This window comes from Phacochoerus africanus, chromosome 15 (assembly GCF_016906955.1).
Source record: "Phacochoerus africanus isolate WHEZ1 chromosome 15, ROS_Pafr_v1, whole genome shotgun sequence".
In the NCBI taxonomy this organism is placed as follows: domain Eukaryota; kingdom Metazoa; phylum Chordata; class Mammalia; order Artiodactyla; family Suidae; genus Phacochoerus; species Phacochoerus africanus.
Genome location: NC_062558.1, coordinates 141,259,692 through 141,283,626, shown reverse-complemented (window position 1 = coordinate 141,283,626; position 23,935 = coordinate 141,259,692). Strand labels below are relative to the sequence as shown.

The following is a 23,935-nucleotide window of genomic DNA, read 5'->3' as shown; positions in this document are numbered from 1 at the left end:
TGTCACCAGCCTCTCCCTCGGACAGAAGTCTCTGTGCCTTGGGCTCTGCAGGCCTCGCAGGCCTGAGGGTTCACTATCTTACCAGAGTTCTTTTTTTTTTAAAAAAAAGAAAATAATAACAATGAAATTGATAAACCAACTGATAATTGAATCAAGAAAAAAAATCACAGAAAAAGTCAGTGTACACGATTCTACAAGGGGAGACCATCACAGACTCGGAAGCCCGAGCCCCTCCGGCCGCGGCAGCGCCCTGTGCTCGGGCTCCGAAAGCCTGGGTGCCCTGCACGGGCCCGACGAAGGCCGGGGCGACTGCGTCAGCAGGACAGACCCTCCGCAAAGCCAGACACGCGAAGGACCCAAAGCACGAGAAGCAGCCCGACCCCAGCCATTAAGGGAGGGCGGTGCACCGGGCGGCTGCGGGCACCCCGAGGTGGGTGGGAGGACGACGGGCATCCCCGGGCACCCGGACGCTCCTGCCTGGCTGGCGGGACGCGAGCCGCTGCACCTTCTGAGAAAGTCCGCAGTTTCGGGGAAGGGAGCGCACGGCTCCGGGACCGGCCTCTCGCTTCCCGTGGAAGCAAACGTCCAGGGACACTCGGGCCTGGAGCTCGCGGTGACCCACCGTGCAGGGCCCTCAGCAGGGGCAGGCCGCCCGCGGCTCAGCACTGCGCAGCCCGCAAAGGGCAATGTGCACCAGCCATGTGGAAACTTTTCCCGGGTGAGAAAAGAGCCGGACGGGCAAGATTTCATTTTCGGGAAGTTCTAGATCCGCAAACGGGGACCAGCATCTCTGCGGGAGGATGGGGTCCCCAGGGCGGGGGACACGGGGCCTCCGTGGGTGACAGGAAGCCCCATCCCGGCGGGAGGGTGGTTACAGGGTGCATGTGGGACACTGAGGACCTGCGGGTGGTTACGGCCCAGGACCCTCAAAACCACGAGGGAGAGGCGAGCGGAGCAGGGCCCGAGCTGCACGCCAGGCACAAGAAAGGCACAGAATGGCAGAGGGGGCAACCCTCGGCGCAGCTGGGGCGGCCGCCAGCACCTCCGGGCCACGTGGCGCGGGCCCAGAGCAGCAGAAGCGCTGAGGGCTGCAGGCGAGGGGGCAGGCGTCTCTCGTGGCCTTGTCTTTGAAGGCGAGGACAGAGACCTGGACGGTGGCATCAGCAAGAGGTTTTAACCGATACGATCGGACGTTCGCAGGAGCCTGTGGGACCGTCACGGGGCCTGAAGGACCTCAGCCGGTCCCCGAGCGGGTGTGAGCACCACCCACGAGGAAACAAGACTTTCTAACTGGCCTAAGAAACCACGGAGCCAAAGAGGAAAGAGGAAGGCCCCCCACCAACTCTGGGGAGAGCCGCTCAAGACGGCGCCCGCCCAGATTCGGAAAGAAGGCCGGATTCGGAAAGCCAGGTCCCCGGCTTTCACTCTTGGGGACCTGGGGGCTCCGGCAGCTGGGAGTTTAGAGGTCACCACGTGGAAGGTGTGGGCAGAGCAGTGACCCCAGGGCTGTGCTTTCACCGTCCCAGGAGATGTGTACCAGGTGTGCGTGCCAACGCACAAATCTCACGCACTCGTGCCCTGACGGACGGGACCCCAGCTCCTCCCACCTGGCCATGTCCTTGCCTGCGGGTCAAGGGGCCCTTGACCACACCCCCAGCTATTTGTATCAAAACTACGGTTCAACAGTTAGAGACTTTGGCTTTTAGCTGCATGTCAGACACGACGGGGTACCGCTAACAGCGCTCCGAGGAAAAGCCAGCCTCACTCCCATTAACGAGCAGAGGCGAAAAAAACAATTAAGCATCCAATGCAAGGACTACAAACACAGCTAAGCTAAGCAGACAGAAGGACGGCATGAGAACCAAAGAAGAGACGGATGGTTCAAAAAATAGAAATGATACGGTCTATAAATCATCCAAAACCGGCTCTTAAAAAAAGGAAGCAACAAAATAAAAAATTAAGTTGGCTAATCTAATCAAGGGGAAGAAGAGAGAAATAAGGAAAACAGTTAAGAAGAAAATAGCTCCAGATACCGAGGAAATGGAAAACCACCACAAAAACTACTTGGTTCAGTTTCTTGCATGTCGCCACTGCAAAGACATGAACGCTTTTCTATGAAAATATAAACGACCATATTGAGTCAGGAGGAGCCAGTGGCCACAGACGAGAGTGTTGTCACGAGAGGCACAACTCCTGTGTGCACACCGCCCCCCCCCGACACCCCCCCCCCACATCATACACCGGCGCACCCCCCCCAGACACATAATCATACATGTGTGCACACACACACACACACACACACATCATACTCACTCACACACTCAGATACACACAGGAACATTTATGCACACATACGTACCCACACAAATGCACACACACACCGCCTTCCCAACAAGAAAAGAAAACATCCAGCTTCGCGAGCTCCAGCAAACCCTTAAGGACGGCCGTGTCCTCAGGCCGAGAATCAAGGTCAGGCGCACAGGAGAAGAGCAAACCAAGACCAGCTGCTCTGCGGGCCAGGGACACGCACGAGGGACGCCCTGCTCCTGGTGGGCGTCGGCGCTTCTGGAAGCCAAGGGGGTGGGCGAGGCGCCGGCAGGGAAAACTTTGACAGGATGCTTCCCGGGGTCAGCGGCCCCCAGCCGGGCCGACACCGGGCCTTCCCTCCAGGCACCCCTGGGGTGCAGGGCGTTTGAGGGGGGAGGAGAATTTCAGGGGGAACCAGTGGCACCCCACACCTTCCAACTTGACTCTCAGGGAAAATGAGCAAAGAGCCGGCTGGGTCTGACCTGAACTGTCTTTGCGAAATGAAATTCCACCCAGGAAAAAATACCTCTGTTTCCCACTCTTGATATTGAAGGCTGTTGCAGAACCCGAAACATGCGTTTTAGGACTTAATGCTCCGGGGCCCCACAAGCCTCTTACCACACGGTTTGCGAGCCACGTCCTTGGTGGACATAAACATGTCATCACGGCTGCATGCACGGGGCCGGAGGTCTGGCTGGATAAACAAAGGCACGTCCGAGACCCTTGTGTGAGGCTACCAGCTGCTAATGGCAGGGCCTTGGACCCACGCCTTCACGTGGTGCGCGGCACTGGAGCCCGAGGAAGAGCGAGGATCAGGTTTCGAAACGATATCCCGGCCCAACTTCCTTGTCAGATGTGTATGCGTGTGGGTGTCTACAGCTCGTCAATGGCCGGGGTGAAATGTTATCGAAGAAAACTTGCACCCTTGTCAGAAAATGGGTCAGACATCTGTCCCTCCCTCCCACTGCCCTGTGATCTGCGCCTGCATCCTAACCTTCGTGGACAGACACAGCTAGCGCCCCGGCGAGGACACGGACCGAGGGTGCCCCAGGGAACACAAAGCAGCTGAGGGTTCCAAAGAGAGATGCCACCCAGGACTGAGCAGCTGCCCACAGAAGGGGACCTCGGGTCCTTCATCCCAGGACAGAAGTTTCCTCCTCATGGCACAAAATGGCTGCTCAAGCTCCAGTCTTTGTAGCCACTTTTGCACCAGCAGACAAAAGGAAGGACCAAAGAAGGGCTTGCTCTCCCTCTGAGGCTACACCCCTAAGGCTGCACTACAGGACCAAGCTGTAATGCACACTGGTTTCGAGGGAGGTGGGAAGCAGGGGTGTCCTGTGTCTGCCAAACATCAGGGGTCTATTGCTGAGGAAGGAGGAGGAGCATGAGCACGAAGCCCACTGGCGGGCTGACCCTCCAGAGCACTTTCCTCTTCTCAGCCCGGCCACTCCCCCGCGCCCAGAGTCAGCTCCCAGCCGCCGGTCTTTGGGGCCCTGGGGAACAGCCCGGCCTGGGCACCAAGACCCCTGCTCTCGGCCTGCCCACCGCTCTCTCTCCCGGTGACCTCGTGTCCAGCGTGCGGGCCTTCTGCCCAGCCCCCGCCCCCAACCGCACCTGCTCCTTCAGCCTCCCCCCCACAGGGCCCCCAAGGGCACCTTCTCACACCCTGGACACGAGCAGCTGTGCCCCGTGGGGGCCTCTCGGGATGAGGGTGCCACTCGGGGGTTGAGCCCCAACTCCGGGGCCTCAGCTCTGCCCTGCATCCACAGGAGCCTCGAGTCAGCCCTCCCCACCCCCCTCCCCGCCCCCACCTCTGCGACCACCAGGTCTCTCTCGACTCCCCCGGCACAGTCCCTGCAGGCCGATCCCCGGCCCTCATCTGCGCTACTGGCCAGGGCACCCAGGTTCGGAGTGGGCACTCATGTCCCCTGGCCCCAGCTCAGGGTTCCGCCCGGCTCAGCTGCCACTGCAGTAAAAGATGCTCCCACCTCAGAGTTCAAGTTCAGCGGGTGTTGAACCATATAAACAACCACGTGCCCGACTCTGCAGTCAACACGCGGACCGCGTCCGCCGCCCCTTCCCCAGTCAGGCCCCTGCCTGGATCTCCGTCACCCTGGGGTCCCTCGGAAATGGGACCACTGGCGGGCTCGGTCTGCTGGCTAAGGCGTGTGTGGCCCGCAGCGCCGTTTCCTGCCGGGGGTCTGGGTGGCTTCCTCTTTGGGATGTGGGTAGTGAGGCCGCCGTGAACTTCCTTGGGCGAGCCTCCCTGTGGACACCCCGTTCCTCCCCCTGCAGGAGGGTTTCTGGGTCCGAGGGCAGCTGGATGTTCGCCTTCATCGGAAACACCCAGTTCACACGCCCACCAGCCGCGCAGAAGGACCCGCCGGCACACACCCCTGGCGGCCGTTTCCATCTCAGCCGCGCCCGGGGGGCCCACAGTGGCATCTCACTTTGAACATTTGTATCTCCCTGATCACCAGCGACGCTGGGCGTCTTTTATGCGCTCATTGGGTACTTAGGCCTTGCATTGTTGAGGGCCTGTTCAAGTCTCTGCCCGTTGTGGAGGCTCGTGTGGTCCTCTCCTCGCTGGCTGTCGGCTTCGGCTCCTTCTGCAAAATCTGGACGCGCGTCCTTCGTTAGGTGCGTTCCCGTGACTGTTTCCCGCCCATCGGAAGCTCGCCTTCCCGTTTTCCTAACAGTGTCTTTCAAAGAGCAGAGGCGTCACTCTTGAGGAGAATGGCTTTTACCTCCTTTCCCTCTGTGCCATTTTTCAGGCCTTACCTAAGAAACTTGCCTGCTCCAAGGCAGCGACGCATTTTGTTTTACGCAAGAGCCGTTAAATGTCACCTTTAAAGTCTGTGATCATCTCAAGTTAATTTGGTACCTGGTGTGTTGGGTTCATGCATGACCCCATTGCCCTGGCATCACTTGATGGAAAGACTGTCCCCTTCCCCCTTGAAATGGCAGAGGTGTCAAAATCAATGGACTGAATCCATGTGGATGCGGCGCTGAACTCTGTCCTGTCGGTCCGTGCACCCGCCACCAATACCGCACTGTCAGAAACACCACAGCTTCGCAGTGAGTCTTGAAACACAGGCGTCAGTCCTCCTCTGCTCTTCTTCCTCAAGACTCGCCTGGCCCTTTGCGCTTCCACAGAAAGGGGAGCATCGGCCACCGTTTCCGGAGAGGTGCTGCTGGGGTCACCCCGAGCAGACAGATCAGCGTGCGGAGAAGGACCCCGCAAGCGCCCGCTCGCCAGCTCCGCAAGCCTCTGCACTCACGGGTCCTCTGGGGTTCCCGAGGCAAGGCTTGTAGCTTCCCATGTAGCAGGACTAACCCAGCTTCTGTTGGATTTCTCCCAAAGCGGTTTGGTCTTTTCATTTTTCAAAGTTTTATTGAAGCAGAGTTTCAATGGTGTCATGATTTCCGCTGTACCACAAAGGGATTCGGTTGCACACATAAACACATCCATTCTTTTTCAGATTCTCTTCCCATATAGGGTCTCACAGAATCCTGGGTGGAGTTCCCTGCGCCACGCGGCCAGTGCACGTTCCATTCCATGGACAATGGTGTGCGTACGCCGACCCCGGCCCCCCCCCCCGTCCATCGTTCCTCTAATCTGTCCCCTTCGGTGACTCCAAGTTTATTTTCAAAGTCCTTGAGTTTGCTTCTGTTTTACAAATAAGTTCGTTTAGACCCCTTTTAAAAGACTGCGCATGTAAGTGGTGTCACGTGATGTTTGTCTTTCTCTGACTCACTTCACTTAGCATGAGAGTCTCTAGGTCCACCCATGTCTCTGCAAATGGCATTATTTCATTCTTCCTTACAGCTGAGGAATATTCCACTGTATGCGTGTGCCGCATCTTCTTTATCCGTTCCTCTGTGGGTGGACACTTGGCTTGTTTCCAGGTCTTCACTGTCGCAAACAGCGCCGCAGTGAACACTGGGGAGCATGTATCTTTTTGAATTATGGTTTCTGCAGATGCATGCCCAGGAGTGGGACAGCTGCTCAGATGGTTGCTCTGGGTTTAGTTTTGAAAGCAACCTCTACACTGTTCCCCATAGCAGTTGTACAAATTTACATTCCCACCAACAGTGTAGGAGAGTTCCCTTTTCTCTGAGTAGCCGGGTTTTGATGCTGTTTTATTTATTTATTTTTTTTGGTCTTTCATCTTTTTAGGGCCGCACCCGCAGCATATGGAGGTTCCCATGCTAAGCGTTGAATCAGAGCTGCAGCTGCTGGCCTACACCACAGCCACAGACACATGGGATCTGAGCCTCCTCTGCAACCTACACCACAGCTCATGGCAACGCCGGATACTTAACCCACTGAGCGAGGCCAGGGATCGAACCCGAAACCTCATGGTTCCTAGTTGGATTCGTTTCCTCGGCGCCACGGCGGGACCTCCTGATGCTGTTTTAAATGGTATGTTTCTGCCCTTTGCTGTGGTTGCCAGTGTGTACAGATCAGCTGATGGCTCTCCAGGTAGGACATTGGATCCTGCTCCCTGCAAATTCACTTTTTAGAAGTTGCAATAGTTTTGTAGATGCCACAGGATTTTTTTTTACATGCAGAATCATTTTGTTTACAAATAAAAATCCTGTGAAATTGGATTTTGATGATCATTATACAACTACAGATGTGATAAATTCATTGAATAATAAAAAAATCAAAAAATAAAATAAAGATTTTATGCATTACGTATAAAATACATACAAAAATTTAATATGACGTACTTCAGGTATTGTAGAATCATTGCAGTATTCTAATATGCAATATTCTTTTTATTTTTTGACTGCACCTGTGGCATGTGGACGTTCCCAGGCCAGAGACTGAATCCAAGCCACCGCAGTGACAATGTCCTTAACTGTTAGCCCACCAGGGAACTCCTAATGTGCAATATTCTAATATTCTAATTTGTTTGTAGTCAAAAAAAAAAAAAAGCAAGGAATATAAAAAAAAAAGCCCAATAGCTTCAGAGACCCTAAAAAGCAAAGCAAAACAAAACAATTCACTTGAAAAGTGCTTCATTGTGTTAGACCTTTAAAAAGACCCCTCCCCAGACACAAAAGGCACTGTACCATCGCCCCCCTCCTGTGTCTTTCCTTCTCATTAAGAGCCAGACTTCTTGCTAGAGTTCTGTCTCCAAGCCTTTCTCCCCACCTCCTCTCCTCCCGACGACGCTTCCACCCCCACCAGGCTGTTCCTGAGTCACTGATGCCTCAGGGCTGCTAAGCCCAGCAGCTCTTTCTCTGCTCACCTCATCACAGTCCGGGCCACACTGGACCTGCCTGATCCCTCTCCCACTTCCAAACACCCCCCGCTTGCCTCCTGGACCCAGCCCGGCAGGCACCCCCTTCTGTCCCCCTGACAGTTCTTCCAGCTGCCGGAGGCCCAGGGTCTGCAAGGCTGCCTCCAAGTCCCTGTGCTCTCTGCATGGGCATCTCTCCCCCACCGTCACTTCAGTGCACCAGCTGGAAGGTCTGCACCTCCGGCCAAACCTGTCCTCTTCCTCAGACGCCTCCCACAAATGTTGGCTGAGTGTCTTGGGATCTCACCGGTCCAGACGGGATGCCCCAGCGCTCTCCGGAACACCGCCCCTCCACGCCCACTCAATCCTTTCCCAGAGCTCCGCATGCTGGTGGGGCCCCACCCACCCATCCATCCCCTGGTTATGTGGTCCCTGTGCTGCAGCGCCCCCCTCCTTCACCCAGGCCTGCTCTCCCTCCCTGCCCTCACTGCGACGCCAGTCTGTGGCCTCCCTTCTCACTTGCCCTGGCCGACCCTGTCACCCTCGTCCTCTCCAAGCCAGTCTTCACCTGGTACCCACGCTCAGACCCCGGCACCCCGCCTACAGCAGTAGGTGGGGAGCCCGGCCCTGGCAGGGGCGTCCCTCGGCCCCCCCTGGCTCACGGGTGCTCTGGGCTGGTGCGACGCATTCTCCCCACGGTATGGTCCGGCCACCCCGCTGCCTGTCCAGGCCCAGCGCAGCCACGGTCAGTGGCCGGCGGCAAATAGCCATTGGGAGGCCACGCGAATGGATGACGGAGGAATTCAGGGCTGCTTTCTGGGGGGCTGCGAGGGGGCTCAGCCCGGGGCCGAACCCAGGGGCATCCTGGACCAGCAGGGACCCAGGACTGGAACGTGGCGCGGAACCCACAGCAGCTGCAGTTTGCAGCCGGGTCTGGCCGGGCGAGGCGGGGGGTGGCAGAGCCCGAGGACAGGCCGGCGGGGGGAGGGCGCGGCCCGGCCCCTCCTCTCGGGGGGGGGGGGCGCGGGGAGCGGAGGGGGGGCGCGGGGAGCGGGGAGGGCGCGGGAGCGGTTCGCCTCCGGACAAGTCTGGCCCCGCCGCCGACCCGTAGACCCGACCCGTAGACACGGTCCGGCGTCCTCCCGCGTCGCTAGGCAACCCCGGGCTGCGGAGAGACAACCAACCGACTTTGGGCAGCAGGAACTTGGGGCGCCGGCGCCATGGACCTGGTCATAACGCAGGAGCTGGCCCGCGCCGAGAGCCAGCAGGGTGGGCGGGGAGGCCCGGGGTCCGCCCGGCCCCCCCCCCCCGCCCCTGGGGAGACCCCGGGGACCCGCCCTGGGGAGACGCCGGGGACCCAACCCCCCGCCGCTCGGGAGACCCCGCGGACGCTCCCGCCCCGGAACCCGCCCCTGGGGAGGCCGCAGGCTCTAGGACCTCCGCCGGCTTAGCCTTTAGCCTTTAGCGAGGCCTAGGGATCTGGAGAAGGCCCAGAGCTGGCAGACCCGTGACCCTTGGGAGGCCCCCACGACCCTCCGCACCCTGTCGACCCCGCCCTGCCTGATCCAGTGACCTCCTGACGTCAGCACTAGGAGAATTTGTCTGACCTGGGCAAACGTAGGCGCCTTTTAAAAAGGAAGGCCTTTGTCGTTCTAAGCTATTCCTCAAGGATCAGCCTCCTCCCACTGCTTCTGAAGCTGGGCTGATGACGACGCGGTGCCGCAGAATCGGGGGGCGGGGGGGGCTGTGCTCAGAGCATCCTGCCCCTGGCTCCCCCCACCGCGCCCCCCACCTCCAGGACCGGGGGGTGCCGGGCACAGCCACGGGAGCCCGGGCTCCCTCCTGACCTGCCCACCATTGCTCAGTGGTGCCCTGGGTGCTTGCTGAGCAGCTCTTCCTCCACTCTCCTCCGCATAGATGCTGCCTCCCTGGAGAGGGCTTATCAGCTGATTAAGTCCGCCAACCTGGGCAAGTCGGAGTTCGACCCCACAGAAAGCTTCAGCCCCGACCTGTTTGTTTTGTGTGCGGAACAGGCCCTGAAGGTGATTAATCCCTGGGCCCCTAGCAGGCACCTCCGGGAGACCCCTGTTTCTTGGTTTATATCCGAAGCGGAAAGGTGGGGGGGGTGTCCCCGGGGGGTGTCTCCAGGCGGGGGGCGGAGCCTGAGCGCGGCTGTGCTCTGCGCAGATGGGGCGGCCCGGGGTGAGCCAGGACTGCATCCAGATGTACTTCAAGGTGAAGGGCCCCGTCACCCAGTTTCTGGGCCGAGCGCACCTGTGCAGGGCCCAGCTCTGTGCCCCCAAGTCCACAGAGGACATGGTGAGCGCCATCCCCACCCCGCCCGCGTGCTGGGTCCTCCCAGTGCCCTTCGCTGTCCTTTAAGTCATGATGTGTGTGAACAGCCTGGCATCTCCTGGTGGAAATCAGGCAGCCTCCGCTCAATTGCCGCCCGGAAATGAGTCTGTGGCCGTTTGTCTGAATTGTTTTCTCTGAGTTTGCGTCGATGGTCCTCAGAATTCCATCCGGTAGCACAGGAGTTAAAATGTCATCCCGCCTCCAGCCTGCGTGACAACAGAACCCTAAAGGCCTTCCTCGGGCGCCTGGTGGCCAGATTCGTCCGCAGTGCGGCCAGACCTGCAGCGTTTCGCTAAGCACTGACCTCTGACCTTTGTGTCCTAGTGTCCGCTCTTGCCTGCAGTGCTGGCGGGGTCCCGGGTTGGGGGGGCTTCCGGGGAGAGGGGCTCCTGAGAGCTTCTCCTTCGCGTCCCTCGTCCCCTGTTCACATGCTGGGGGCCTGGCCGGGCGTCAGAGCCTCTTCGTGGTCACAGGAGTGACAGGGACCAGTGGTGGATGTTCCGGGGGAATTTGACTTAACCGTGTGCTCTTCCCGTGGTTCTAGGAGGACTTTGAAAATTGCGTGACTCAGTATATGAAGGCGGTCAACTTTGCAAGAGGAGAACCGAGGTGGGCGTGGTGGTGGTGGAGAAGGTTCAGAACCAGCCTTCGGCCAGCGGTTCTGTGTAGACGGTGTATCTTGTCTGCTGTTTGATGCGTCTCTGGCCGGGTGTTCACGTCTCTGCATGCAGCTGGGCTGCGGGCACACGCCGCCCTCAGTGCCATCCTCTCCTCCATTCAGAGGTTTCTGCCATCTGCAGACAGTTTGTCTGCTTTCTGAGCAGAAGCCTCTCCTTTGGCCAGTCCCCAGTGTCCGGGCTTCTCTGGAGGGCCGGCCTCCACCTGTAGGACCCCAGGTACCTGGCAGTATGGGCGGTTCCCTGGAGGGGAGGGAGGAGCTGGCCCAGAGGTAAGACCAGGTTGCCAGCTGCTCTCCCTCCGCCCCACCGCCTCCCCGCCCCCGTGGCACTTCATCTGCAGGCACAGGGACCCCACCCAAACCGTTCCCTATACTGCTCTCCTGGCGGATTCCTCCAAGAAGCCTTCCTTGACTCCCCCTGCTCGCGCCGGAGGCCTTGGTCATTGGTGCTTTGATCACTCCGTGGACTGGCTCAGTGAGAGACCGGCCCCAGGAACCTGGGGCTGGGGCAGAACTGGAGCCAGCTGCCCGCTGAGCAGGGGCGCGTGGCTGCCTCCCAGGAGGGTGTCGTGTCCATCCTGCGTCTGTATCTGGCAGCCAGGCAGGCAGGAGCAGTTCGGGCGGGTCCGCTTTCCTCAGGCAGGGACTCAGGCCAGGCTGGCTCAGGGCGCGCCTCAGACGCCCTGTGCTCGCGCGCAGGTATCACTTCTTGGTGTACAATGCATCCGTCCTCTACTGGCAAATGGTGAGGCCCTTCCTCAAGCCCGGATACCGCCGCCACCTGATCCCCAGCCTCTCCCAGATCGTGAACGTGCTGAATCAGATCGAGGAGGAAGACAAGGACTGGCGGGCAGAGCTGATGCTGTGAGTCCTGACCACCTGGCGGACGCGGCTGTCCTGGCAGGGGCACGTCCTGGCGGTGACGTGTCCCATCGCGGCCTCAGGGCTTCCTAGACTCTCAGCATCCAGTTTCGTGTGTCTGGTTCGCACACGTTTCTAAGAAGCTCCGCAGGTGGTGTCTCAGTGTCCTGATCAGACGGGCGTCACCGCAGGACAAGGGCTTCTCCTCCGAACCGGGAGATGTGAGCCTTGCACAGTCCTGGCTCGCGGGTTGGGAAACACGCTGTGAGGGTAGCAGGCATCTTAGCGACACGTGGCCTGGCCCAAAGGCGCGCGCAACCGGGTCGCCCCAGGTAGGGACGCTCCCCTGGGTGCGAAAAACTGAACGGCACTGTGCTCCTTCTTTACGAGGCAGTGGCTTGATGTCCTCGGTAGGGACCGCACGGACGGGTCCCCTGCGAAAGCAGTGGCGGGCCTCTGCCGACCCCGCCCGCCCCACCCCGGGGGTCTTCCTGAAGTTTGTAAAACGTCAAAATAGCAAAGCATAAGAACCTGGTTGTTAGACATTTGCAGCGGCAAACGCTGTCAACAGTTTATCAGGTGCTGTCTTTGCGTCATCCAGGGAGCTTCTGGAGTGTTATCTGCAAGCGGGAAGAAACGAGGAGGCCGCGGAGTTCTGTGCCACCGCGGCGCCGTTCATCCGAGCCCACGCGCCCCGCAGATACCAGCAGGTGTTTGCTCGGATGGTGAGCCGGGATGTTAAAAAGTGTGGACAGAAGTCGTTTTAAAAGCTCTTGGTTAGAAAACTCTGTATAAAGACAGCCGGGACTGTCCAGCGAGAGATACAAAGACACACGCGTGCCCACGCGCGACCAAAACAAGACAAAATCTTTTTCCTTCATTAGACGCTGAATGTTTCCTTTTAAACAGCGTTGAATTTTTTAAAGGTCAGCAGAAAATTTGTAAAATGATCACCACAGTAGTGTGTGCGGACAGCACCCATCACTTCTCAATCTTACAACTTAAGTGACGTGTGAGACACCAAACATAGAGCGTAGTCAATGAGAAGGTTCCAGCTAATTACAACCATTGGCTTCAAAGGAGGGACACTTGCGGAATAACAGCTGAACAGGGTACCTCTACGGAGGGGCGGGTGTAAATCTCAGTTAACGACTCCCTTCCCCTCGCGACAGGTCCGACACGGGTTAACGGGGGAGCTGCAGTTGAAGGAAGAAACGCGGACGTCCGCCGGCCTGGCCGTCACCTTCCACATCAACTCGCTGCAAGCGTGAGCGGGGTCCCCGGCAGGGCGGCGGGCGGACGCGGTGCCTCCTGCCCGGAGAGGCCCGGGGGCGGCCGGCCAGGGCGGGCAGCTTCTGGGCCAGCGAGGGCAGGGGCTTCGGGCAGAGGGGCAGCGGCGGGGCCTTGTTTCTCGAGCCCTGCTGCCGAGGCTGGAACCTCGACCATGAGGCTGGAGAGAGAGAGGCCTGTGTGGGGGGAACCCCGAGAGGCCTGCTGCTCTGCGGGGGGAGCTGGGGGGCTGGAGGACCGGCGTGTGTGCGAGGAGACGCCTGTGTGTGTGTGTGCGCGCAGATCCCAGCGTGTGTGGGTGTGGGCGTGGGTGTGTGTGTGTGAGTGAGTGAGTGAGTGAGGAGGTCCCGCCCGGGGAGGGGAGGGCGGCTTCCAGACCCAGGCAGGAGCTGCTCAGGCTCGGACCTGGCGGACGGGCAGCCCAGCCTCTCCTCAGGTGTGGGCTCCGCAGGTGGGGCGCGCTGCCGAGGGGTTGGGCTCGGTTTCCTGGGCGTTTCTGCTGAGAGGCGGAGGAGCAGGGCCCGGACTGGGCTGGAGGCGGCGGCGCGAGGTCGTCCGGGAAGCCGGGGAGGGAGAGGCATTTCGTTGGGTCGTCTGTTCGGTGGGGTCACACGTTCCAAAGTTCAAAGACGTAGAGTTCCTTCCAGGATGACTTAAAGAAACATGACACGATTTTTGATTAGATTCATCCGTGCGTGTGCTCTAATGGCACATGATGTTTGATTAGATGAATCTGTATTTTAGAAGACTGGATAAAAACGATTTGCCTGGAGACATCCCCGGAATTCTGAGGGAGGCCTACGAAGACTTAGGCCGCGGCAGCCACGGGCGCGTCCCTTCCGCCGCTGAGGACCAGTGAGTGTCCGTGGTTCCCAGGGTCGCGCCGACGTAACCCTGGTGTACGTTCGGTACCTGCAGGGAAGTAGGAAGGAATGAAGCCGAGCGAGCTTCGGCCGGGTGGTGTTCGCGTTTTCCTCTCCAGGCTTTTTTTGTCCTGAGGTTTGAGCTGCTTGGAAGCACTTGGGATATGAAACTTCACATCAGACTCGAGAAAATCAAATGCGTCTTCGGATCAGCAGCCCTTGGCAGGTTGTCGCAGCGTCTCGCGGCTCCTCTCCTGAGCGCTTTGCTGGCTGTTCGGGGCTCCGCGTTGGCGTCCTTGGGGCGCGGCTCTGGGTTCGGGAAGAGCCCGGACTGGAGGCCTGGGAGCCGAGGCTGGAGGCAGCCGGCAAAGACGGGGCCTCTCCCCCCACGCCCCTCCCAGAGCGCGGCCGGCAGCGGCCTCTCCCATTCTCCCGCCTTCTAGTCTCAGGAATGGACGGGATGGACGGGAAGCCTCGTTGCGGCGCAGGTGGCCGAGAGCATCGCCCTATCGGGTGTTGGTCCGGGTCTCCGGTCGCCGCCCGGCGGGCTGTGTGGCCCCATCTGGGGCCTGGGAACCGGCTCCCGGGGCCTCGTCTCTGGAGGCCCAGAACTGCCTCAGCCGCTGCCAAGCCTCGTGCGGGAAGCGTGGGGGCCCTTTGCCGAGAGTCATTGGTGACCACGTTGAATTTTAAAACCCGAGCCCCTGGGTCCAAGTATTTATCAAGTACGTCAGGTGATTTACTTTTTAGATCTTCGAAAACAAGGGCTGATGTGCAGACATGTTTAGGATGAGAAGAATTTGAGCTGACAGGTGCTTCGCCAGTCCTGGGCTGGATGCTGTTGAGGCCCGACAGGGACTCGCCCAGATCCTGGCCCGGCAGCCCTGCAGCGAGGCTGGCCTGGGGCCCCCAGGAGCTCAGGCCGCGCGGCCCCCGCTCGGGCGTCCTCGCCGCGGACACAGGCCCCCGTGCTCAGTCTCTGCCCCCCGATGGAGAGCTCTTCTCTCCCCGCCAGTGTCTCTGCGGCTTCTCTCTTGCCAGTTGTTGCCTTGTGGCTGCCGAGGACGCCAGCAGCCGCCCCTGATTTGGGCAGTTTCATTTCCTGTGGTTTTGCCTGAGGTCAGCTCTGCCCGCTGTTCCCTGGGCCTGGAGGACATGTGGCCTCTGCTAGGGGGTCACCGCTCAGCCCGTCAGAGCTGCTGTGTGTGGTGCGGGCCCTTCCTTGGCCCCAAGAGCCTCAGGGGCTCCAACCGTCTGTGAAGCGCCCGCTGACCCCTCTCTGCCCGGGCTTAGATGTCTGGGTTTCTGGGTGGAAAAAAAATTCTGTTGGTTTAAAACCAAAAAAGGACTGAACATGAGTGAATCATGCCTTTTCAGGGTCTCCCTTCTTGCCTGCGCCACTGGCCGGGCAGGTCTGGAGGCGCAGTTTCCAGGGCCCTGGGGCGGCAGAGGTGGGGGGCCGGGGGCGGCGGGGGCTGAGGGCGGAGGCTTGACCCGCAGACAGGCGCTTGCGTCCCAGGTGAGTGTTGGCAGTTGGGAGGGGGGATAGTGAATAACATCCCCCAGCTGAGAAGCGTCTTTGAGGCAGAAAAACGAGGCCTGTAGCTCCATAAGGGGCGGTCGGGAAGTCGGTCCTGGGCTGACACACAGGCAGGAAGGACCTGCCGACACAATCCAGAGGCTGTGCCGGAAGGGGCCAGAGCTACAGATCTGACTGCCCACCAGAACTGAGGGTTCTTCCTCCCCCAGGGGTCTCACGACCACCAGCCATCGTGTCAGCCAAAGGCACTGGCCCACTGCCGCGCCAGATGAGGGCGAGGGCTCACGTCCATGGGGCTCGTCTGGAGAGGATACATTTCTTGTGCGGGGGAGGGGGGCTGACCCAGTGCGGCCTGGGTGGTCCCTGCCTAGGAAAGGGAAGCCCGGCTTGTGCCCAGGGGACATTGGTGTGTTCGGGGACACCGCTGATGGCCACTGTTGGGGCTGCCCCAGGCGATCCCACCGTGTGCAGGACAGGTCTGCACCCCCAGCCGAGAATTGCCTTGTCCAGAATGTGGGATGTCAGGCTGGGGAGCCAGCCTGTAACTCCCCTCAGGGCCGCTACCTGATTCCTGCAGTTTTATATTGGCTTAAGTCCAGGCAGGTTTGTCCTCCGACTTTGGTCTTTTTCAGAGTTGCTTTAGGATCTCCAAGGGTCCTTGTCTTTATACAGATTTCAGCACCAGCCTGTTGATGGCTGCAGAGACCCTAAGTGGGCTCTGCGATTGCTCTTGTCACGTGGCAGGAAGAGCTGTCTCTTACTGTCCCCCCTCCTCCCCAGGCCACTCCTGCACCTGCCCCGAGGCAGCAGAGGTTCCCCTCCCCCCCAAGTCCTGTGTCAGGGCCAGGAGGGCCTGGGCTTGGGCTCCCTTGCTGCAGGATGTCTGTTTGCTTCCACTTGCTCCCTGCTGCTGCCTGAAGGAGGGCCCAACGCTTCCTTCACCCACAGGTGGCTGTTGCTTTTCGCCCCCCATTGAGCCAGTGTTATTTCATTTCTATTTCCAGAATTCTTTTGCTTTTTGAATTGGCTCACCTTTCTCTGACCTTGAAATGTGAGGAGGTCTGCTCTGACTGCCTCTCGGACTTGAAGAAAATGGACCGCAAAGTAAGTGGTTGTGACCTTGCTGCTTATTGTGATCTGGACGTGAAAAAAAAAAAAGAAAGAAAAAAGAAAGAAAGAAAGAACGGAAAAGGGGCAAGGACTGGAAAACACCCTCACCTCGAGGGCCTGCGTCGTGTTGTTGGTAAATTTCCTTCCAGTCTTTTTAAACTGGTTTTACCCGGTTGACGTGATGTGATATTTGCAGTTTTGCTTCCTTTCTTTCCCCCATTTCAGTTCTAGGCTCCGGCCCATGTTGCCACCAGTTCTTTACACACTTCACTTTAGGGGTGCGCAATATTTCAGAACATTCATGGTCCCAGCTTACTCTTCAGCCCCGTTATTGGACATTTAAACCCTATCCCTTTTTTCTTGTTACGTAAAGAGCTGCAGTGAACATCTTACTTCCCGAGCCTTTATCTGCATTGAGGATTTTTCCCGGAGATGAGGTCACTGATGCAAAATTACTGGAGAATCCTCACTTGTAAGGTTTTTCAATACGTGTTGCAATATTGCCCCCCCCCCCCCCACCATTTACATTCCCACCACAAGTTCATAAGAGTGGTGCTTCAGGACTTTTTGTCTGTTAATTTAAAATCCGAAAGGCTCTTCTGCAGAGCAGAGGCTGACCGCGCAGCTCCGCGAGGTTGGGTCGTAGGATGTGGCGTCTGACAGGTGCTGTGACAAGCGAGTCGGAAGGACTTGAGCTCGGACGGCGCTACCATCCACTGTAGCCACGCTGCCTCGATTCTCCCCCAGTGCCCGCTCGGCTCGGTGTCCCAGACCAGCTGGCCCTCGGGAGTTTACAGCCGGGCAAGGCCCTGGGGTAGCTGCCCACTGCTGTGAGGCCGCTGCAGTCTTTGCGGCTGAAGGCCGCAGCTGATGGAGGTGTGGACACCGAACCTTCCTTGGAGCTGCAGCGGCCGCGCCCACCCACAGCAAAGGCGTTTCCTGCCCAAACCAGAGCAGAAAGTCGGAAGAGGCGATTGCTTTACCGGAGGCACAGACCTCAGCACACGTCTGCAAGAAACACAAAAATTCAAGGAAACGTGACACCACCAAAAGAACACAGTAATTTTTCAGCAGATTACCTCAGAGAAATGGAGATACGTGAATTGCCAAAGAGTTCAAAATAATGGTTTTAAGGAAGCTCAGCGAGCTACAGGAGAACACAGGTATACATCTCAATGAAATCAGGAAAACAGCCTGAATAGAATAAGTTCAAAGAAAGAAATAATAAAAAAAGAACCACATAGAAAGTCTGGAGGCAAAGAATACAATGCATGAAATGAAAAATGCAATAGCGAGCGTCCGGAGTAGACCTGAGCAAGCAGAGGAGAGAGTGTGTGACTTCAGAGTTCATTTGAAATCACCTGGAAAAGAATAAACGAAAACCTAGGTAATTATGGGACATCAGCAAGCAAAATGACATTTGAATTATGGGCGTCTCGGAAGACACAGAGAGAGAAAGGGGCAGAAAAATTATTTAAAAAAATAATGCCTGAAAACTGCAAATCTGGGGTGCGATGCGGTGGTCCAAGTACATGAGTTTCATGGACACTCTCCAGATGCAGCCCAGTGAAGACCTCGCCAAGACACACTGTGATGAAACTGGTAAAAGTCAGAAACAGAGACTCCTGAAAGCAGCAAAGCAAAACGGCTCTCATACACGGGAGTTCCCATATGAGTGGATTGATCAGCGTGAACGCCGAAGGCTGGGGTAGAGTTCCGTGACCAGTTTAAGAGAGAAAACTTCCAACCAAGAACACTCGACCCAGCAAAGCTGGCCCCGGAGATGAGGGCGAGGCAGAGACTCTCCCAGATAAACGGAAGCGGAGGGAGGCCGTCACCACCAGACCTGCCGGACGAGAAGCGCTCCAGGGAGCTGTTCAGGCTGAGACGAAAGGGCGCTAGTTAGTAGCGTGGGAGTAAAACTCTCTGCTAAAGCTGAGCATGTAGTTAGATTCAGAACAATCTGATACTGTCCTGGTGGCATGTAACTCGCTTAACCCAGCACAGAGTTTACCAGAAAAAATTATTGAAAGTGTAACTGTGGTACAATAATTTGTTAGCAGATGCAAAAGACAAAAAGACATAAATTGGGACATCAAAAACACAACGTGTTGGGGAGTAAAAAATATAAGCTTTTTATATGCAAATCAAGTTGTTTCAGCTTTAAATAAATTGTCATAACTATTAGATGTTTTCTGTAACCACAAAAGCAAACCCTGCAGTAGATACACAAAATATTAAAGGAAAAGAATCAAAGCATGGCACTATAGGAAATCGTCAAATCACAAAGAAAGCAAGAAAGGAACAAAGGAACTACACTTTTTTATTTTATTTTTCAGTTTTTGTCTTTTGTCCTAGGGCCACACCCGTGGCACATGGAGGTTCCCAGGCTAGGGGTCCAGTCGGAGATGTAGCCACCGGCTTGCACCAGAGCCATAGCAACGCAGGATCTGAGCCTCGTCTGCGACCCACACCACAGCTCATGGCAACGCCGGATCCTTAACCCACTGAGCGAGGCCAGGGATCAAACCTGCAACCTCATGGCTCCTAGTCGGATTCATTTCCACTGCGCTACAACAGGAACTCCCGAAGTAACTATAAAACATACAGGAAAACAACAAGATGACATAGTAAGTACATACTTAGCAATAATTACTTTAAACATAAGTAGATTAAATTCTCCAATCCAAAAACATAGAGAGCTGAATGGATTTAAAAAAAAAAAAGAGACCCAGTGATAACGCTGCTCCCAGGAGACTGGCTTTGGCCTTAAGGACACGCAGAGGCTGAAAGTAAAGGGTTGGAAAAAATATTCCGGGCAAATGGCAACCAGAAGAGCGGGAGTAGCTGTACTTATATCAGACGAAAGAGGCTTCAAGTCAAGAACTGTAACAGGACAAAGAAGGTCATTATTAATGATAAACAGACGGATTGATCAAGAGAACATGACGATTGCACATGCGTGTGTGTGTGTGCGTTGGCACACCCGAACAGACTGAGCAAATACTAACACGTCTGAAAGCAGAAGTAGACAAGCGTACAGCAGCAGCAAGGAAAAGAGTTCCGTTTACGAAAGTGCCAAGACCAGTAAAGTCTTCGGGAATAGCTTCCCCCAGCGAACTGAAAGTCCTGTGCACCAAAGGCTGGAAGGCATTGATGAAGGGCGTCGAAGAAGACACCAAGGACGGAAAGCTGCCCAGGCTTTGGGGTTGGAAGAGTGAAAATTGTTAAAATGTCTATACTGCCCCAAACCGCCTACAGATTCAATGCAGTCCTCATCAAAATTCCAATGGCATTTCTCACGGAACTAGGAAAAAACCATTTGTGTGGAACCACAGAAGAGCCAAAGCACTCTTGGAAAGAAAAACAAAACTGGAGAAATCACCCTTGCTTATTTCCAACTGTATTACAAAGCTATCCTGAGTGAGAGCACAGAAATGAGGCCACACGCACAGTGTCAGCCAGCCTTTGACGAGGGCACAAGGACACGCAGTGGGGAAGGACAGCCCCCTTGGTGAGTGGTGCTGGACACACTGAGTGTCTGCCTGCAGGCAGATGACTGGACCCCACCTTACACCACTCGCAGAATTTACGTGAAATGGGTCAAAGGCTTTAGGACCTGAAACCATGAAACTCCTACAAGAATACAAAGGGAAAGACATAGCGGCATTGGTCTGGGCAATTGATGTTTTGAAAATGACGCCAAAGGCAAAGTCAACGACGAGGACTTCATCAAACGAACATCTGTACGGCAAAGGCAACAATCAACAGAGTTAAAACGCAACCTGTGGCACAGGAGAAAAAGTTTGCAAATCAGATATCTGATAAGAAGTTAATATCTACCATAGATAAGGAACTCATATATAGGTAGCAAAAAAAAAAAAAAAAATCAGGAGTTCCCATTGTGGCTCAGTGGTAACGAACCCGACTAGTATCCATGAGGACATGGGTTTGATCCCTGGCCTTGCTCAGTGGGTTAAGGATCCAGTGTTGCCCTGAGATGTGGTGTAGGGCACAGATGAGGCTCGGATCCCATGCTGCTCTGGTGTGCGGTAGGCCAGCAGCTGCAGCTTGGATTGGACCCCTAGCCCGGGGACCTCCATATGCTGTGGGTGCATACCTAAAATGACCAAAAAAATGGAAAAGAAAGAATGGCTCAGTCTTCTAGATTTAGTGACCTCTGGGGGAGATTCCGTACTGAGGAAGAGAAATCCGAATGACAGCAGACGGCAGCGGTACTTTTGTTGGAAACAAAACCAGCCCAAAGACCTGAGATCAGCATCCTGAAAATACTAAAACAAAACCCATCAACCTAAAAATTCACACTCAGAGAAAATATCTTTCAAAACCAGAGGCAAAATAAATATTTTTAAAATAAACAAAAATCTGAAAGCATCCGACTTACACTATGAGTAATTTTAAAGGATGCTTTTCAGGCAGAAGGAAGATGATAATAGGACAGAGATCTGGGTCCGTACAAATGGTGAACGGCTCCAGGAGGGGGACCCACATCCATGATACACAGAGCCCTGAGAATGTGAATCTTTGCAAAAGATAATTGGCTACTTGAAGCAAAGATAATAGTGTGGATCAAAAGACTCAGTATTGGAGTTTCCGTCGTGGCGCAGTGGTTCACGAATGCAGCTAGGAACCATGAGGTTGAGGGTTCGATTCCTGGCCCCGCTCAGTGGGTTAAGGATCCGGCGTTGCCGTGAGCTGTGGTGTAGGTTCAGACTCGGCTCGGATCTGGCATTGCTGTGGCTCTGGCGTAGGCCAGCGGCTACAGCTCTGATTGGACCCCTAGCCTGGGAACCTCCACATGCCTCGGAAGCGGCCCAAGAAAAAGGCAAAAAAAAAAAAAAAAAGACTCGATATTGCTGGAGCCAGCACCGTGGCTGTAGGGAAGGAACCTGAGTGCAGCTACTCGGGTCGCTGTGGATGTGCCGTTTGCTCTCCGGCCCGGCACAGCGGGTTCAAGGATTCGGCGCTGCCTCGGCTGCAGCTCAGGTTGCAGCTGTGGCTCGGATTCAGTCACTGGTCTGGGAACTTCCACGTGCTGTGGGCTCAGCCTGAAAAAGGAAAAAGACTCAGTATCGTTAAGATGTCCGTTTTCAACAGCGTGAGCAATAGATTCAATGCCGTCCCAGTCAAAGTCCTCGCAGGAGGGCTTCAGACATCGGTACGTTGAGGACAAGTTTTACATGCGACTGCAAAGGACCTAGAATTCTGAAAGCACCTTTGAAAAACACAGAACAATGTCAGAAGATGCCCACGGCCCAACTCGAAGCCTGGATGCAGAGGCGCCACGGTCAGGACAGGGTGGTGGTGATGCCAAGAGCCGCGGAGACCGAGGGACAGGGTCGAGTCCAGCGATTGGCCAGCCAGCACAGCCCCCTCAGGCTTGGACGAGCTGCAGAGGTGGGCCCCGGACGGTGGATGCCAGAGCGCCTTGAGACCCGTGGTGCCAGAAGGAGAACAACCACACGTGAGGAGATGAACACTGGAGCCGCCACGGAGCGAGAGTGCGAAGCTGACGGCGACATGGTGCCCACAGAGCCGGTGTGCTCTCGCAGTTGCCCGGTCCGTCAAATTAGAATCCGGGAACTGGGGCACAGAGACGGGATGACGATGACGGAGCAGAAGGACCCGAGCTCCCCTCCTCTCACGAAAACACCAACATTACAACCAGCTGCTGAACGGCCATCAACCAAGTAGACTGGAAACTACCCAAAAAGGGAATCTACACCCAAAGACAGAGAGGAAGCCACATCAGGACGGCAGGAGGGGCGTTCTCACAGCAGAGCAGCCGGCGCCCGCTCGGGGAGACCTGCCGACTGGAAGATGACCACGTGGCAGGGGCTCCTCCGAGGAGTGAGGGTTCCGAGCCCCGCGGCAGGTCCCACGCGGGGGGTCTGGCATTGTTGGGAGGAGGAGCCCCGAGCATTTGGGGTGGAGGGCCAGCGGGGCTGGAGCGCGGGAGCTCCCCGGGACCAGGGGAAGCGGGTGTCCACTCCTGGAGGGCAAAGCAGGGTCTCGGTAAGAACTGGGTCACCCCTCCCTGTGGGTTTTGGAGGATCTCCTGGGAAAGCGGGGGCCGGAGGGGGGGGCTCGCTGGGGGGCAGGACGTTGGCGATGGATGTTCCAGGGAAGAGTGGTTGGTGTGAGCACCCCTGGAGGGGGCCAGTTTGGAGGAAACAAGCCCCACCCATCGGGGCTGAGAGGCCCCCCCCCACCAGGCCAAACAATAAACAGGGTGGGAACAGCGCCCCCCCGCCCCCCCGCCAGCCACAAGGGGGCAGAGGCCAGAGCCAGAGAGGCTGCAGCAGCCTAATCTTACCCAGCGACGAAGCCCCACCCGCCAGAAGAGGAGACTCAGCTCTGCTCCCCCCCCAAGCCAGTGCCTCCCATCAGGATGCGGCGGCCCTGCCCCTGCTCCAGCCACAAGGCGCAAAGGCCGGAGCCAGAGAGGCTACGACTCTGTGGCTGCGAAAAAGAGACGGTGCCGAAAGCTAGCCAGGAGAAAAGGCAGGTGAAAGAAGGAGCCAAAACCCAGAAGAACAGCCGAGCGAGTGGAGATGAGCCACCTCCAGGAAAAAGCCTGCAGGGAGCAACGGTCCTGGGGAAACCGCGAGAGTGATGAGTTAGGAGAAGAGGCGCTTTGGCCCCCACGTGGCACCTCACAGGCATTAACTCAAAATGTGTCATGAACCAGTCTGCGAGCGAGGAAACGGTACGATTCTGGAAAAAACAAAAAAGTGCCTGAGAGGTCGTCCTGACCTCTCATCTCACAAGCCCACCGGGCCAGACGGACGCGCCCCCGGGCGAGGCGGCCTGGACGCGCCCCCGGGCGCCGGCCGGATGGCAGCCAGAGGGCGCGTCGGGAAGGTCTGGCAGCTCCGGGAAGACCCGCGCGCCTCGCCCGGAGCCAGTTGCGGGCCCTGCCACCTGCCTCGGCCTCTGCAGCCGGCGGTCCAGCTGGACCGCGCCAGGGACTAAGTGAGGGGACGCCTTTGCCAGATTCCGTCACCTGGTGTTGTCTGAAGCCGATGTGGGTCTTTGAAAGTCCAGCGTCCGGTGAAACCAACTATTAAAGGTAAAAACACTTTTTTGTAGCTTTCTCCCTTAAGTCTTGGCATCTTTTGGACACATTTTGAGTTTTCCTCGTATATATTTGCATCGTCTAATCTGTATTTGTCGAATTTCTGCCTAGCACGTCAGTTATAGTTAAACTGGTCTTTGAGGTTAATGGCTGTGCGTGTTTGTTTTGTTAAAACGCCTCGTCTGAGCAGCGTTCTGTCCCTCAGGACCCTGGCGAGCTGATTGAAACGGAATGCTTGGAGTGCGCGTTAGAAGCTCTAAGACTGGAGCGGAAAGTTAAAATCTACACCCGAGAGGCCGTGGAGGTAAGTCCTTGACCGGGGCCGAAGCAGATGCTGAGCTGTTGGGCGTCTGCAGGGAGCTGGGAGCTGAGTTGGTGCCGGGTTTGAGGATGGGGGCCGTGACGAGGACACAGGCCAGCCTCCTGGGCCCCCGTTTCCACCCGCTTTCCTGGCTTTCCTGCAGGAACTCAGAGGCCAGGGCTGTCTTCCTCCTCCGCTGCACCAGGATGGGTCCCCCAGGGCCCCAGGGCCGCCTCAGCCTGGCGGGGGTGCTGTGAGGGTCGTGCAGCCCCTTCGTT

The 23,935-nt window shown here is 57.0% G+C and overlaps 1 protein-coding gene across 23 annotated transcripts in view; it reads left to right on the top strand.

Moving 5' to 3' along the window:
* Positions 1–8,720: 8,720 nt before the first annotated feature.
* The window catches only part of CFAP46 (cilia and flagella associated protein 46), an 88,717-nt gene continuing 73,502 nt past the window's right edge, over positions 8,721–23,935 (top strand). For 21 of the 23 annotated variants that reach the window (XR_007132113.1, XR_007132114.1, XM_047759433.1 and 18 more), the window contains exons 1-10: positions 8,721–8,828; positions 9,477–9,601; positions 9,747–9,878; positions 10,459–10,523; positions 11,293–11,457; positions 12,056–12,179; positions 12,627–12,721; positions 13,489–13,599; positions 16,152–16,251; positions 23,562–23,660. Coding sequence is in view for 21 of the 23 variants with exons in the window: in XM_047759433.1 (XP_047615389.1) it covers positions 8,780–8,828; positions 9,477–9,601; positions 9,747–9,878; positions 10,459–10,523; positions 11,293–11,457; positions 12,056–12,179; positions 12,627–12,721; positions 13,489–13,599; positions 16,152–16,251; positions 23,562–23,660 (1,065 nt within the window). In the remaining 2 variants the exon portion in view is untranslated. The remainder of the gene's footprint in view (positions 8,829–9,476; positions 9,602–9,746; positions 9,879–10,458; positions 10,524–11,292; positions 11,458–12,055; positions 12,180–12,626; positions 12,722–13,488; positions 13,600–16,151; positions 16,252–23,561; positions 23,661–23,935) is intronic. The other 2 variants (XM_047759432.1, XM_047759436.1) reach the window with 2 other exon arrangements.